Source organism: Drosophila elegans, unplaced genomic scaffold, assembly GCF_018152505.1.
Source record: "Drosophila elegans isolate 14027-0461.03 unplaced genomic scaffold, ASM1815250v1 contig_814, whole genome shotgun sequence".
Lineage (NCBI taxonomy): Eukaryota > Metazoa > Arthropoda > Insecta > Diptera > Drosophilidae > Drosophila > Drosophila elegans.
Genome location: NW_024546167.1, coordinates 2,889,341 through 2,903,879, shown reverse-complemented (window position 1 = coordinate 2,903,879; position 14,539 = coordinate 2,889,341). Strand labels below are relative to the sequence as shown.

Genomic DNA, 14,539 nt, shown 5'->3' with positions numbered 1-14,539 from the left:
GTTTGATTAGACTGGATGGGATGCCATTTTTGTGGTTACCTTAAAATATTATCATAAACCTGATGACGGTCCCATGACCAGCACACTTGACTGCACCAAGAAAAATATAATTATTCGTTCTGCACCAAAAATAAGTATTAATTTAAGTTATGAAAACTGCCTTTTGAACTAATTTTTTTTTTTTAAATAATATGACTAAATATTGCAAGGAAAATATTGTTCAATTTTTTCTAAATTCTTTGAAACTTGTTTACCCCGAACTCTCCTAACTCACAATCTATATATATATTAGTTCCACATATTTATTTTGTTTATTGGTTTTGAAAAGTATAAATACAGGTAAAATAAATTATAAAACTTGAAGTCTTATAACTCAAGCTATGTAAGTTTGGTAGTATGTACAGCGAACTCCATTGTTCAATGCAAACATTTAATGGTTTAAATATCCCTAGAAAAATCTTTTTTGGTGCATCTCCGGGTCAGAAACTCCAAAGGGAATAGCCGAAAATCCCAGCCTCGGTTCACATTTTACGCATCACTAAAAACTATAATTATGAGCCCTAACCACTTGATACCCCTACCTGTCAATTGTCAAGCTGTCCCCGTGTGAGTGACTTTTCAAGCTCAATGAGCTGTGAAAGTTAAGAAATTATGTTCGGCATTTCGGGGGGGGGCAGAGTGAAATCAATCACGCAGGCGTCTTTGGCCAGCCTACGACGAGTCGTATTAAAGGAAAGGGGAAGGAAAATCACAAAGGCGCAGAAATTTCGACACTGTTCACTTTTTTTCGCAAACGCAAACTCTGGAATGGGGGGCTGGAAGGGGCGTTGGAAGGACGTTGCCTTATATGGCACGACGGAGATGGAGAGCCGAACCACGATGATGATAATGGTGATGGTGATGGCGATGATGATGCGGAGGAGACGGAGACGACAAAAGGCTGCCTCTTCTGGCCACTGAGCGTGGGAACTTTTTTTGCGCACTCTCTGTGTTTTGTTTTTTTCGCTTGTTGTTTTTACGTCGAGGTCGCACGGGGTCGTTCCTTTGGCCGGTCGAAGGTAATAATAAGATGTTTTGTTTCAATCACATCGTCGCTTGATCATCGTCATCATCACCATCATCATCATCATCAGAACCATCATCATTGTCGCAGTTTCTTCTGCTCGTATGCATATAGGCTACGCCATGGGCATAGTCAGCAATTGGTGTACCTAACTTGAACTTTTCGGATCAGATACCACCAGGGGGGGTAGTATAGAAAAAAATAATCTGTGCCAATAACCTTTTCCCTACTAATATTACTAGTTTTCAAGAAATTTAAAAACCTTTTGGATTTTTGAGGAAGCATAACTTTATCCCTCTTACTACGCCCATGTCTGTATTTATCGCGTCGTGGAATAGAAACAGGGTGAGAGTATCCGTATACGCTCATCTAATTGTGGACTTCTCCTTGCACTTTTTGGTGTTTACTCTATTTGTGGAAGAGCAAAAGGAATTGAAGATTAAAGAGGCAGGCTTAGCTTTTATCATTTTGGTGCTTTTTTCTTTGCTTACTCAAAGCTGTAATTGAGTTGCAATTGTAATGCAGTACACATCTAGAAAAATGTATACATTTTAATAAAAGGAATATAGTATTTTAAAATTCTTAGAACATAAAAGAATTATAAGTTTCTCGCAACCACATTGTATTCGTATTATGGAAAAGGTTATGTTTTTATTTATTATGTACATATTTTATGTTTGTTGTGATACCAAAGTATTTTTAGATTATGTAAGATTTTTTACAAAAGGCTTCTTCTATATGTTTCAGTGTAATAACTGTGTTGCGGGTGAGGAAAGAGGATGACTGAACGGAGGGCTATCTTCGAATTATCTTTGGTCCAGGTTGAAGCAGTTGAAAATGGATATGGAGATGGTGTCACGATGCCTCGCCTGCTGGGGCCATGAAAGGGAAAGGGGCCTGAGAAAAGTCCACCGCTTTTGGGGAAGCCGTCGAAGAGGCAATCAGACAGCAGTATCCCCACAGAGTGTGCCCTGATATCATTATTAGAGATATGCGAGCCGAACCGTTGAACTGTTGCTCGTGTTCCCTCTATGAGGCGCTGATTTATGGGTGCCCTGCAACTCCTTTGGCTGGAAAACGAAGCCGTGACTTATGAGTGGCCAAAGCGTGAGTACCTGTCCAAATTTCGCCCTTCGATCTCCTCATCTCGGGATCCTGGCCAGGTAACTGGCCTTGCCCAGATGGATCGCCGATTCTGTTGGTTTTTTTTTTTTTGCCAAAACTAAACAAGGTCAACATTTTTCTGTGGTTTCCCTGATGTGTGGGAAAAAATCACAGGCTGGGAAGAAGAGGCGTTTTGCAAGAAACGGGAGGCGGGGCATCCCAAATAGAACGAACTTTTAGGGAAAATATAATGTATACTCAACATCAAATTCGAAAACAGCGTGCAGTACAATAAGCTGGACTAAATTATCATTCACGTTAAATTGGCCTTAAGCTGTTGCTAACTTATTCTTTAAAGAATATATCTTTATATTCATTGCTTTTATCGAAATATACATTGTAATTGTGATAGGGTCGCAATTCTTATCTCAATCAAATACAATTTACCCCTTTGTCGTACGAATAACGAGTATTAAAATCACAGACTTGTATGACTAGACAGTTTTGCTTATGCCCTGTAACCCTTTGACCTGCGACAATGAAAAGCTGTAGAATCTAATTCACATGATGCTGTGAACATCGGCATATGCAAAACCAGAGAAAAACACGATTTCTGGGTTGGGCAAGGGCAAAAAAGTCCCGAATCGAAGGACTTGCAGCCGGTGCCCGACACGTGCCCCACTTGCAACCCTTTCCCACTGATGGTCGTCGCACTAATGATGTGGCATTATTTTGCATATGGACACAGGAATAGAGCAGCTCGCGGAGAAGGGTTAAGGTCGAAAACTGTCCCCTAATGAACTGAAACATGCTCGAGTGTTACAGTTACGATAATTTATGCATGTGATACAACCATTGACTCGGGTAGGAGGACTCGGATTGTATACAATCCTATAGGATTGTTGTCAGTTACTTTTTTTTGCGGCAACGGACTGATGGCTATGATCTGGCATAGCAATTAAACGAAAAAAGGGTTAGACATTGGTTTTTATTTCAGCTCTGGGAGGTGGAAGTTGTGGTGGTAGTGGTCGGAGTCCTGCACTTGCCGGTTCCCGAGGTTCCCTGGTCATCCGACACAGGTGCGAAAGTTTCAGGGATTGTGGTTTTGGCAAAGTGAAAGCCAACGGAAGGGCAGTGCACTTTAAATAAAATGGAATGCAAAAGTGATTTTTTATTGTCAAAGGAAACATATTTTTGTACAACTTTATAATGCAAATGATGGGGTTTATTTCGAAAACAATTACTTACAATATTGTAGCGCAATAATTTATAAGTCAAATACAAATCGAATTTTACATAAATGGTTTGCTTAACCACTGGAACTCATAAAAGCTTAAAGAAAAATGATTTTTTTTTAAAGTTTATCATTTTACTTCATCAAATTTTATTTGTAATGCATTTAGATATGTATATGCACTTTTTATATTTGAATCATAACCATTTATGATTTGCGGGATTTTTAGATTTAAAAACCCGTTAGAGTTTTTGATGTGTTTTGTATTAAATTTGGTAGAATTTTATGAAACATATTTTAAAACACTAATTTAAACCGTTTTATCAAAATAACAGCGACACTGAGATTTGAGTTGTAATTTAGTTGAAAGAGAATTCTGTGCCATTCTTAAAGTTCAAATAAATATTTTATTTTTAGTTCTTCTTTTATTATATGTATTTTTTAATGAACAATTTTTTCCATAGCAATTAAATTATATGCTAAATTTCTAAATTTTCAACTTCACCCTGCAAATAATATTTAAAAATATATTTTTTAGCACTGGTTAATATGTTGGTTTTATTGAATTTAATGCAATGTTATTTTAACCCCTCAAAAAAGACTATCGCCCACATGCTACTTTTACGTTTTTTAGATGGATGAAAAATAACCGCCTGACGTTAAAAACTCTAAAATGGTCCCTGATCATTAAACGCACAGATTTGATTGTTTGTCCAGAGGAGCAATCCATAAAAACGTCCGCAGTATCGCCAAAAAAAAGCGGCCAGAAAACTGCAAACTCAATCGCAATCAATAGACCGCCTTGAACAAATCGATTTTCGGTTATTAGCCGTCACACAGTCATTAAAAATTTTGACAGATTTTGACAATTTATTGACGTTGCCAGTGGCGTGCACAAAACACGCGGCAAACAACAACAATTGATTGAAATTTACAGAATCGAAAACGGATGCGGTGCCAGCGTTTGACCTGTACAAATTGCAAAAAGTGGACAAATGTTTGTCCTCCCATCTGCAACTTTCAAGTGGTTCCGACATCCCCATCCCCTCGGTGTTGTATCAACCCCCGGGGCGCGCGATAATTTGATTAATTGAAAGTCAGAAGGCCCTTTTTTTGCGGTCTCTGGGAAGGGGTTGGTTTCGAACTCGGCACTTTGGGTGGCTCGAGGAGAAGGAGGGGTGCTTTTGCGGTCGGTGGCGTGAGTAAACGATCCCCGATCGCCTCAAGTAGCTCTATTGTATTCACATTAGCGGGCTTAGCCAACCCCCGACTCGGTTTTATTCGAGTGTATCTATTTCCAATCTGACCGTTTTTTTTATGCACGATTTTTTTTTGGGTAAAATTTAAATATCGCATTACACACAGACTCTTGATTTTAAAGCCCGCCCGAACGCATTCAAATGTTTCACTTGTGGCCGGGTGGGTCAGGTTGGACTCCCTGGACAATTTCCTAACATGTGTTTTTCATTTGAAAATTTAAATCTGTGTTGTCTGCACTTGATTATGTGATAAGTTGGTCGGTGGTTTAGTTGCGACTCTCGGTTTCATCTGCTTTTAGACAGTTGCGTAATTGTTTTGCGCTTGAAGGGCTTCCAGATTGGTCGAGACCAAGGGTTAAGGAGTTGTCTGAACTGGAGATGCTTTGAAACAGGGACCGGACATCATATGCCAGGCACTTGAACATATTTCACTCTTTAAGCAACCTTTTTAGACTTAGAATTGAATTAGACCCACAATTTATTAATTCTGAACAACGACTTCATACGAAATATAAATGATTATGTTTGATTAACTACAAATGTTACAAAATAAATAATAAAATTTAAATGCTAATGCTAAAAAAGAAATAATTTGGTATATTCAATACAAAAGTTTATTTTCTAATATTAAATAATTATAATTTATTTGAAAACTTTTAAATAAATTAATAAATATATGACTTAACAACTCTCACCTTTTATAGATTAAATTAAAATAAATACTCTGGATGAAGGATGTTTAACTCAGTTTAAACAGATAAATTTGTAAACCAAAATCGTTTAATTTATTGTCAAGCAAACAACTCCTTTCCCCACCCACAGCTTGGTGGCATGAAATATTTAGCAATTTTGTGGTGTCCCACTCCACAGAGAGCCTCATTATGGTCGTTCTGTTATTGTTGAAAGCCACGCCCACTGGCCCCAAAATGATAATTGATTTTGGCCAGGGCCCAAAGGGTTTTCGGGATATTATTATTATTGTTCGTGCTGGTGCCGCACACACGAAGGGCCCCAAAAACACGTGGCCTGGTAAAGGACATTCAACTCGCATTCGAGGAGAACAATTGCGAATCGCTTTAAGTGCTCTCACTTTGCAGCTACAACAAGTCTAGGCAATTTTCAATTTCACGCCAGGCCACTTCAGCCGCTTTTCCCACCTCATTTGCATATTTTCCGGCAATTATTTTTTGCATATGCGAAAATTTTCCTCCCATTGTGATTCTAATTCGATTTTGATATTTCGCGCCCATTGCAATTCGCAATTTGCAATTTGCCTTTTTTACGATTTGTTTTGCCAGGATCTTGTGCCGCCTCTATTGATCTCATAATCGAGCCAAGTGGTCTAAAAAAGCAACTTCCTGTGAGGGTCCCTCATTTGCATACGCCACTGAGCCTGCTCTTTTTATGGCGTGCCAATTTTTGATAGATGATGCGTGAAAATATGGGAGGGCAGAGGGGCACACCCGGCTATTTGCATATTTGATTAATTTGTTTGGTTTTTTGGGTGGTTTTTTATGGAAAAATAATAAGCATTTTATTGTGTGCTCAGTGAAGGATCGGTGTGCTTTCTATAGCTCATTAAATTGCAGGGATATGGATTAGAGAGGTTCGAAATTGATGGGGCATGACACATCTTTTGTTGTCGTTTAGGGATGAGGATGCGATATAAATGCACCATGTGTTGCATTAAAATAAGGTAAATATATATGATTCTTAGTAAATAAAAATTAAAAAAAAAAAAACATTGACTGTTTATGAGCATTGTGGAAGTTTGCTGTTTTTTTTGGAATTTATTCGTTATTTATCAAGGCAAACCTCAGAAGCTATAATAAATACAAAAAACGGAAATTAAATTTAAATTTAAATTTAGATAATTAAATTTTACATATATACATACATATACATTTACTTTGTTTCGAGTCAGCAAATAATTTGTTCGTAGATATAAATCCAGCAATGTTCGCTTTAAAATATGTACTAATGGGCCGACTATAATCCAGAGGATTAAGCATGGTTATAGTTACTACCAAATCATAAATAATTATTTTTTATCTTATGATTAATTTGAGGAAATGTAGACTTAAGTTTCTACATGAGGGTTTTCTTTAGGTGGGTTTTCAAAAATTCGGTTTTTGTTCCCTGATTATACTAGTAAGAATACAGTGATAGCGATTTGCATATGCACTAATCAATTGGACATCAGCTGCAACAGCGGCACCTTCACATGTAAATCGGCAACGCACTTAGTGGTCCCAGGATGGTCCTGATTTTGTCCCGACCCTCAGCCGTCGAGTTTTCCCTGCAGGCTGGCAGACACTAATCCAATTGCTGTATGGATCATTAAGCACTGATTGCGTTTATGGTGCAGACGGAACCCGGGGCCTAGGTATTCAGATGCGTATCCGTTCGGATCCAGAGCAAGGACACTTCACTTGCAGCAGTCGCAGCATATGCAGATTAACCCACAGTCAATGGAAAGGGATGAGTTGTCCTGACATCAATTATGCTGCAAGTTCGCCGCATTAGATTTAACAGCAAATCGATTTTACGATAAAAAGAAGAGGAAATTTAAATGCAATCTGGGGGAGAAAAGTGTTAAATTAAATTCCCATTTTTGCCATAACAGATCCACTTTCATTTAGCACTGCCCTTTACAGAGAAAAAATAATTGTGCAAAATAAGGTCCTTAATGTCAATTGAAAATTGAAAATAAAAGGTTTTAAAAATGTACTTGCTCTTTCTACAAAAAACAATGAACAAATAATTGCACACTAATAAAAAAAATTGTAATATCAAGAAATAAAAAAATTAATTAGAAAAATTTACAAGCCCCTCCTACAATATAAAATTGAAAATAAAACGCCTATTTTGGTGTATATTTATTAACAAAAGACTTATATAAAAAACATTCTAAGACAATTGTCTAAAAATGCGGCTTATACCTAAAAAATCAACTCGGTCCAAATATGAAAAAGTTATGTATAAAACTTTATGTTAATAACTTAAAAAATAAATTTTTCCGAGTTTACAAAAGTGATAAAAAAAATAGGGGAAAACCGAAAAACATTATGGTGATTTCTTCTGTGTAGTCTAGTTTTTGATGAGCGTTCTCCATTCAAATGAACCGCAAAGTAAATCTGCATTTGATTTGTCACCCTGGCGCACATGTTGCAAAAAGTTGTGCCGGCAACTGTCGCCACGAAAGGTGACACACACAAAAATAGAAAAACAATTGCCAATTACGGACGAGCAGTTTCCCCTTGTACCTCTACCCACCCCAGTAGCCACCAGCATGGTCCATAAACAACAGTCGAAACAATCGAAAAGCAGGAAACCCAACAGAAAAAAAAAAAACTGAGGGGTGGCAATGGGCAGCAGGAAAAACTATGTGGAAAATCACTTTTGCGCTCATAAATTTCAATAATAAAAATTTGAATGCAGTTGACACGACACCGAAACAAGCATCCTCGCCCTTTTTTTCTGGGCAGAAGAGCAGCAAACAAGGTTAAGTGAAATAAAAATCAGTGAAGTGTATAAACAAGGTTCAAGGTGCGGGTCGGGTCGGCAAAGTGGCATTGGGATTGGGATTGGGATGGGGATTTGTATCTAGATCTCTGAATCTGGATGCTGCTGCACCACCCGATAATTGAATTGGCTTGTCGCATTTGGTTAAGGAAGCACAACCCTTTTTTTACCACCAGACCACCAGAACCATAACTCTATGGTTTTGCATACATGGATTAATGTATTTGGTCATATGTGGGTTAGCCTTTATTGGCACCATATGGAACACGAATTTCAGGGTGGCAGCCTCAATTAATATTTGCGGTTCAAGTGCAAGCGGGATAATCTTGAGGTTCATTGCCACACGGTTTGTTCGGCGCATATTTGCAGAATATTTAGTAAAGTTGTGCTCAGACTCTAAGCCTTTGATGCTAGAGAAATTATTGCATTTATGTTGGGTAAATCCATCTAACCATCTAATAATGGGTTTCTCCATTTTAAGCTTGCAAATAATTGTTATTTTTATAAAACATTTTTAATATACTCTCCTTATCGTTCATTGATTGGTTACAACTGAAATAAGTTACTGTTTTTTGCTTAATAACTTAAGAACTGTAAATTTATTTAATGTCTAGTTTTTGAATCTCAAGGGCTATGTAGTTAAAAATATAAAAATATTTTTTTTAGAAAATCGGAAAAAGATAAAAGATAAAAGGTGCACAAAGTTTGGTACAGAATTTCGCCATTAAGACAATTTATGCTAAGGCATTGTGATTACCGTTATAAAATATTTTTGTTCAATAACATGAGCATAAGATACATTTTGCGCCGACCGACTTAAATTTAGGAAATAAACCAAAAATGTTGAAACCGACGCTAGTGCTTTGCCCTTTCCGACACTTATAGAAATTCCGTCTTTAAACAACTTAAACAGCCAGTGATTACAAATAAGGTGCCTAAACAAAAACCTCATACAGTAAAAAAAATATTAATAAGTAAATAATGTAATATATAGCACACATTATAATAACAGATAAATTTAAAATTGAGGGCAATTGCTTTTGAACTGTTTGAAAGGGACCTATGTAATATTTTTCTTTGATATATTGTATTGGTGTAATATTTCAGAATTACGGTTTTAGTTTCCCTAAAATCGGACGACTAAAACATAAAATCGGAAAAAAATTAACATAATTATAACTGCGCTGTTTTTTATTTGATTTAAATATATGTTTTAATATAGCAGCCATTGGAACGATCGAATAATTTAGCGAAAAATCATCACAGCTTGACTGTGGCTAAGCATATAGTCTTTAAAAATCGCAATATTGTTTTTTAAAGAGTTTTTAATTTTTTTAATATCTGCAAGGGTATATAAATTTCGGCTTGACTAGCACCTATAAAATATTGCATTACAAGCAAAAAGTTTATATTAACTGTCAATTTTACAGAATGTCTAGCGTTTCCTGCTTGTACAACAATAATAAAATACCAAAAACATTACGAGTTTCTAAATTATGTTTCTTTTTTAATAAATATTGTTTCAAGATTTTAGAAATATAAATTAACGTTTTCAGTAATACAAATAAAAAATTGATTTTTAGTTGATGAAACCAGGAACAGATGTGAAATTTGAAAGAGTGCGCTAAAAACCGGACTATCGATAGTTGCACGTTCCATCGATAAAACTTACATATATCGAGCGCACCAATAACAAAAACAAAGAGCACAGTTATTCACGTTTAAGAAAAAACTAATATTTTATTCTGGGTGTTGATGTTAAAGACAGAACGATAAGGTCTAGATGTGGTTTACTTCTTAGCCTTCTTGGGGTCTCCCTTGGCGGCGTCCTCGCTCTCGGCGGCCTCCTTGGCGCGCTTGGCGCGGATGCCGACCAAACGGGCGTCAGTGCGGGCCTGAAAATAACCGAGAATATAAGCATCTAAAGCCGAATGGATTCCTAAGCCTTAAGCTTACCTTGCGCAGCGTGGCGAAGGCCTTGAACTTCTTCTCCTCCTTGGTCACATCACGGAACTCGACCACGGCGGGCTGCTCATTGACAATGGGCATGATGGGGCCCTTAAGCTGGGTGGCCAGCTTGCACTCCTCCACGGTGGACTCGCCCTTGCGGATCTTCTTCTCGTTGAGGGGGAACAGGATCAGCTTGCTGCGGTACTCCTTGAGGCGCTGGATGTTGCGCTGGCGGGACTCCAGGGATTTGTTCTTGCGCCTACGGTCGACGGCGATGCCAATGGTCTTGGCGAAGCTGGCGCCAATGCCTGCTCCCTGTGAAAAGTTTGAGATTGGGTTAGCCAGTGGATTGGAAGGGTAATCTTGCCGTGCGGCACCACTCACCTTCAGCTCCTCCAGGGTGAAACCACGGCCGGCACGCAGCTTGGTGTGGTAGCGGATGGTGGGGCAACGCACCACTGGGCGCAGGGCACCGCTGGCGGGGCGGGGGAAGACGGCCTTGGCCTTCTTGACGCGGTTCGCGTGCCTCCGGATCTTGCGGGCCGGCTGGTTGAACCAGGTCTTCACATGCCGCTGCCACCACTTGTGGTAGTGCTGATTCGGAATCATATTGTTACCCTTACCCATCTTGGCGGTTTAGATTGGCTGCAACAAAGGGCGAAACAATAAAAACATTAATGTCTGTAGATGTAAACGATAAACGGCAAATGCGGCATAACCAATCTGCAGGCCCACGTGGCTGAGTCATTTTGTTTATTTCGCCCTTGATTTAGAGCACTTTCAAAGTTCTATGGGCAGTCACTGAGGACCCAATGTGTCCTCCACACACCGCACACTCGATGGTCAAATTTCCATTGCGTTTATCTTTTATTTTCATTAAATTTCGGGACGCTCACAAAATTCACACACCTTTTCTTCCCAACAACGAATTAAAAAGGAAATCGCAACCAACTTCACGTCGTTGAGCAAACGAAAATTTCCCTTCGAAAAATTCCCTAAAGCGAGCGAAGAGCGAGAAATTTCCCCAGCTATCGATTGGTGATGCAATCAGTGTTAGCAAGAATACCCAACAAAACGCATTTTTTTCGCTCAACAGCCGCATTAAAAATAAAAAACTGTGACGCGAATATTTTATCAGCCATCAAAAATAAGTAAAAATAGTTTCGAGTGCATTTTGAGCATTTATTAACGTTTAATTGCCTTATCGATTGACTGGCGTGTCGCGTGGCAACTCTGAACTGTACCTCTGATACAGATAAAAAACTATTGACTATTGAACCGTCTATCTATAATCGAGAAATTGCGCGCTAATTCCTGCATTGGCCTGCAATCGTAGTCGATTGCGATCGAATCTGAATCAAAACAAACGTCCTAATCCCCACGAGAAACGGAGATGAGTGAAGAGGTGTCCGCGTCGCCGGTGGCCATTGCCGACCTCAAGTACGAGGATGTGTCGCAGCTGAACTTTTCCAAACTGTACTCGCCCAAGATGAAGAGCGTCTACTGGCGCTACTTTGGGTTCCCCTCCAACGACAACAACGAGGTGATCACCAAGCAGAACGTGGTCTGCATCAAGTGCCACAAGGTGCTTACCAATCACGGCAACACCACCAATCTGCGGGCTCATCTCCAGCACCGGCACAAGGATCTGTTCAAGGAGCTGTGCCAGGAGCACGACATTCATGTTCCGCCGCGCAAGACGCCGCGCAACGTGACCCATCCGCCGCTGTCCAAGCGAAATGTGTCCTCGCGCCGGGTGAAGCTGGAGTTCATCAACAACCGCAATCACGACAACGCCTCCGACGAGGAGATGGACGAGGCCGCCGTGGCAACTGCGGCCATGCAGGCGGAGGAGGACGCCTCCTCCCAGACCATGCTGTATGAGACCATGGTGCCGTTCACCTACGACGAGGCCGAAAATCTGGTCGAGGAGGAGGACCAGCGCCTGGTCATGGAACCGAAATACGGTCGCAAGCGTAAGGTGGCCACGCCATCGAGCGCACTGCACGGGCGGGCCATTAAGCACGAGGATGGAGGCTACACAGTGGCCAATATCGCCAATCTGGCCGAGGCACTCACGGACATCATGATCAAGGATCTGCGCAACGTGGAGTTCCTCTACGACGCCGGTTTCAGCGACTTTGTGCGCCAGGCCATGGGCGGATCGGCTCACATGCCCGAGCCGCACAAGATCGAGTCCCTGATCAGCGAGATGCACGCCTCCAAGTTTCTGGAGGTCGGCGAGATCACGCGCGAGTTCACCTCGGAGAAGCCCTTCTCCTTTGCCTTCGAGCACTGGGTGAATGTGGAGCAGCGCCGCTTCCTAAGCATCTTCCACCACTATCTGGACGAGGAGACGCAGTCGGTGAAATGCTTACTATACGCCACCGTGGAGTACACCGAGTACATCGTCTTGGACGATCTTCTGACCGACTTCTATTTGCCCAACTGCACGCTGGCCATCATAAACTACGATGACGAGGAGGACTTGCTTTACACCTATCTGCGGGAGAAGAGTAAGTATTTTGATATGGTTTTACTGTCCTTTGTACTTAAGTCTTTCTAAGTTTTGATGTTTATTTTTATAATTTAATGAGATTTAAAGAGAAAGTATGACTTACTACCTCTTGTTTTACAGATATTCCCATTGCTTTGTGCTACGTTTCGGTCATTGATAAATGCTTGCGACGCGTCTTTGAGCTCGACGAGGTGGCCCCGCTTTTGGAGCAGGTAAAGGAACTCATGCAGCGCCACTCGTCAGAGATCGCTTCCAAGGTATCGGAACTGCCCCCATACAACGAACACTTCCCTTGGACACTGTACGAGACGCTCAAGTTCTTTGCCGAGTCGATCTCGTGGTCTGAGGACATGGATCAGCTGGTTATCTCGGCCAAGACGGTGACCGAAGCACTTAGTGCCCTGGTGGTAAGCATTAATCTAACTTAACATGTGAACACATTTCTTATTGACTTGAAAATCGTTCAGATTGCTTTGGACACACTGCGTGGCGAGGATATCCCCTTGTGCAGCATGCTTTCCCCAATTACGTCAAAGATTCTCATCAAGAAGCTGGGCATTGCCGAACAGGACGATCCGCTAATGATGAATGTGAAGCGCACTATTTCTGGTGTTCTGCAGGCCCACATCATATCCAATGACAACCTGACCGCAGCTGCATTATTGGACCCGCGCTTCCACCGCCTGACCACCATTGACAACCTGGAAAGATGCGTTCGCATGCTGACCCATAAGTATAACAAGAACTTTGGCGGGTCGGCAGAGGGTGAGAGCAACGAATTGGCGGCCACCTCTTCCAGCACTGTGGCCATCAAGTCGGAATCAAGAACGGGAGGAGTCAGTGCAGCTGGGAAGTCGAGTAAGTAAACAAGAAAGTGCATATTATAAATCACAACTAACACAACATTTTCTGTAGAACTGGAACTGCTGTTCGACATTGCCGATATTCCTACTCCTCCAAAGAAGGAGAACGACAGCTGCGTGGAATCGGATCTTAAGCGGTACCGCAACGAGGTTGTCGTCCAGCTGGATGAGTCGCCCATCGAGTGGTGGCTTAAGATGGGTCACGTCTATGGAACGCTGCGTGACTTGGCAACGCTTTACCAGAGCGTTCCCGGCGTGGTGACCCTCAGCTTCAAGAAGGCGCTTCGAGACCAAATATACGACTATAACAAGCGCTTCATGCTCACAGGCAGTCAAATCGACGCGATCCTCTTCCTTCATCATCACAACAATTAGAATGCATTCGACTTTCCCTGTTTTTATATAATACAATTACATTTTAATTACTTTAAATTTAATCCGATCTTGTGTATATGAACATGATTACCAGGGGCAGGGCAAATAGCTAGAGCGCAATTCCGCCGTACTGTAAACCATAAGACAACCTTGGTATGAGTTGAAACATCTATAGGTATCAACGTATAAATGTTAAGAGAATGAACAGACAGCATAGATCCCAATGAAAAACACTTAATCTAAGAATATTTGTTAAATAAAACGAAAACTTAACAGTAAAATTCGCTTTTTTAACTTTCAACAGAATTTAAAATAATTTATTTTAAAAAGTCGATGCTATGTGTATATATATATTCAAAATTTTAATCCAATTTTTGGAATTGGTGTCGTAGGAAAAAAAAAACAACAAATAAAGAGTAAAACTGGGTTTTGGTAAATAAATACATTAAGTTAATCTTAAATATTTCAATTTTTAGTGTTCAGAAAATAACAAACAAGAAAGATTACATTTTTTCTCCGACCTAATAAAATAAAGAAAACAATTTTTATTATGTGTGTTCAACAAAAATGGATTCTTGCATAAAATCTAAGCAACATTTTTTTATTTTTGTTCCTCCAGTTTTATCCTTGGATAAATTCTATATCTTT

At 40.2% G+C, this 14,539-nt stretch overlaps 2 protein-coding genes across 2 annotated transcripts; one reads left to right on the top strand and one right to left on the bottom strand.

Moving 5' to 3' along the window:
- Positions 1–9,899: 9,899 nt before the first annotated feature.
- Positions 9,900–11,063, bottom strand: LOC108141947 (60S ribosomal protein L13). The gene is made up of 4 exons (XM_017265589.2): positions 11,045–11,063; positions 10,520–10,780; positions 10,142–10,450; positions 9,900–10,080 (listed from the first exon to the last, which is right to left on the bottom strand). Exons 2-4 carry the CDS (start codon positions 10,760–10,762, stop codon positions 9,976–9,978), a joined length of 657 nt encoding a protein of 218 aa, XP_017121078.1. The 5' UTR covers positions 10,763–10,780; positions 11,045–11,063; the 3' UTR covers positions 9,900–9,975.
- A 100-nt stretch (positions 11,064–11,163) lies between these two features.
- On the top strand, positions 11,164–14,172 carry LOC108141946. The gene is made up of 4 exons (XM_017265588.2): positions 11,164–12,651; positions 12,774–13,060; positions 13,121–13,511; positions 13,569–14,172. Exons 1-4 carry the CDS (start codon positions 11,529–11,531, stop codon positions 13,889–13,891), a joined length of 2,124 nt encoding a protein of 707 aa, XP_017121077.1. The 5' UTR covers positions 11,164–11,528; the 3' UTR covers positions 13,892–14,172.
- Positions 14,173–14,539: the final 367 nt, after the last annotated feature.

Bases quoted from the DNA above. Each gene is read 5' to 3' on its own strand.
- LOC108141947 (XM_017265589.2), bottom strand. From the start codon at position 10,762: ATGGGTAAGGGTAACAATATGATTCCGAATCAGCACTACCACAAGTGG. The intron at 10,451-10,519 runs GTGAGTGGTGCC...AACTTTTCACAG, and splicing joins TCACCCTGGAGGAGCTGAAG to GGAGCAGGCATTGGCGCCAG. The intron at 10,081-10,141 runs GTAAGCTTAAGG...GGTTATTTTCAG, and splicing joins CCTTCGCCACGCTGCGCAAG to GCCCGCACTGACGCCCGTTT.
- LOC108141946 (XM_017265588.2), top strand. From the start codon at position 11,529: ATGAGTGAAGAGGTGTCCGCGTCGCCGGTGGCCATTGCCGACCTCAAG. The intron at 13,061-13,120 runs GTAAGCATTAAT...AAAATCGTTCAG, and splicing joins AAGCACTTAGTGCCCTGGTG to ATTGCTTTGGACACACTGCG. The intron at 13,512-13,568 runs GTAAGTAAACAA...CATTTTCTGTAG, and splicing joins CAGTGCAGCTGGGAAGTCGA to AACTGGAACTGCTGTTCGAC.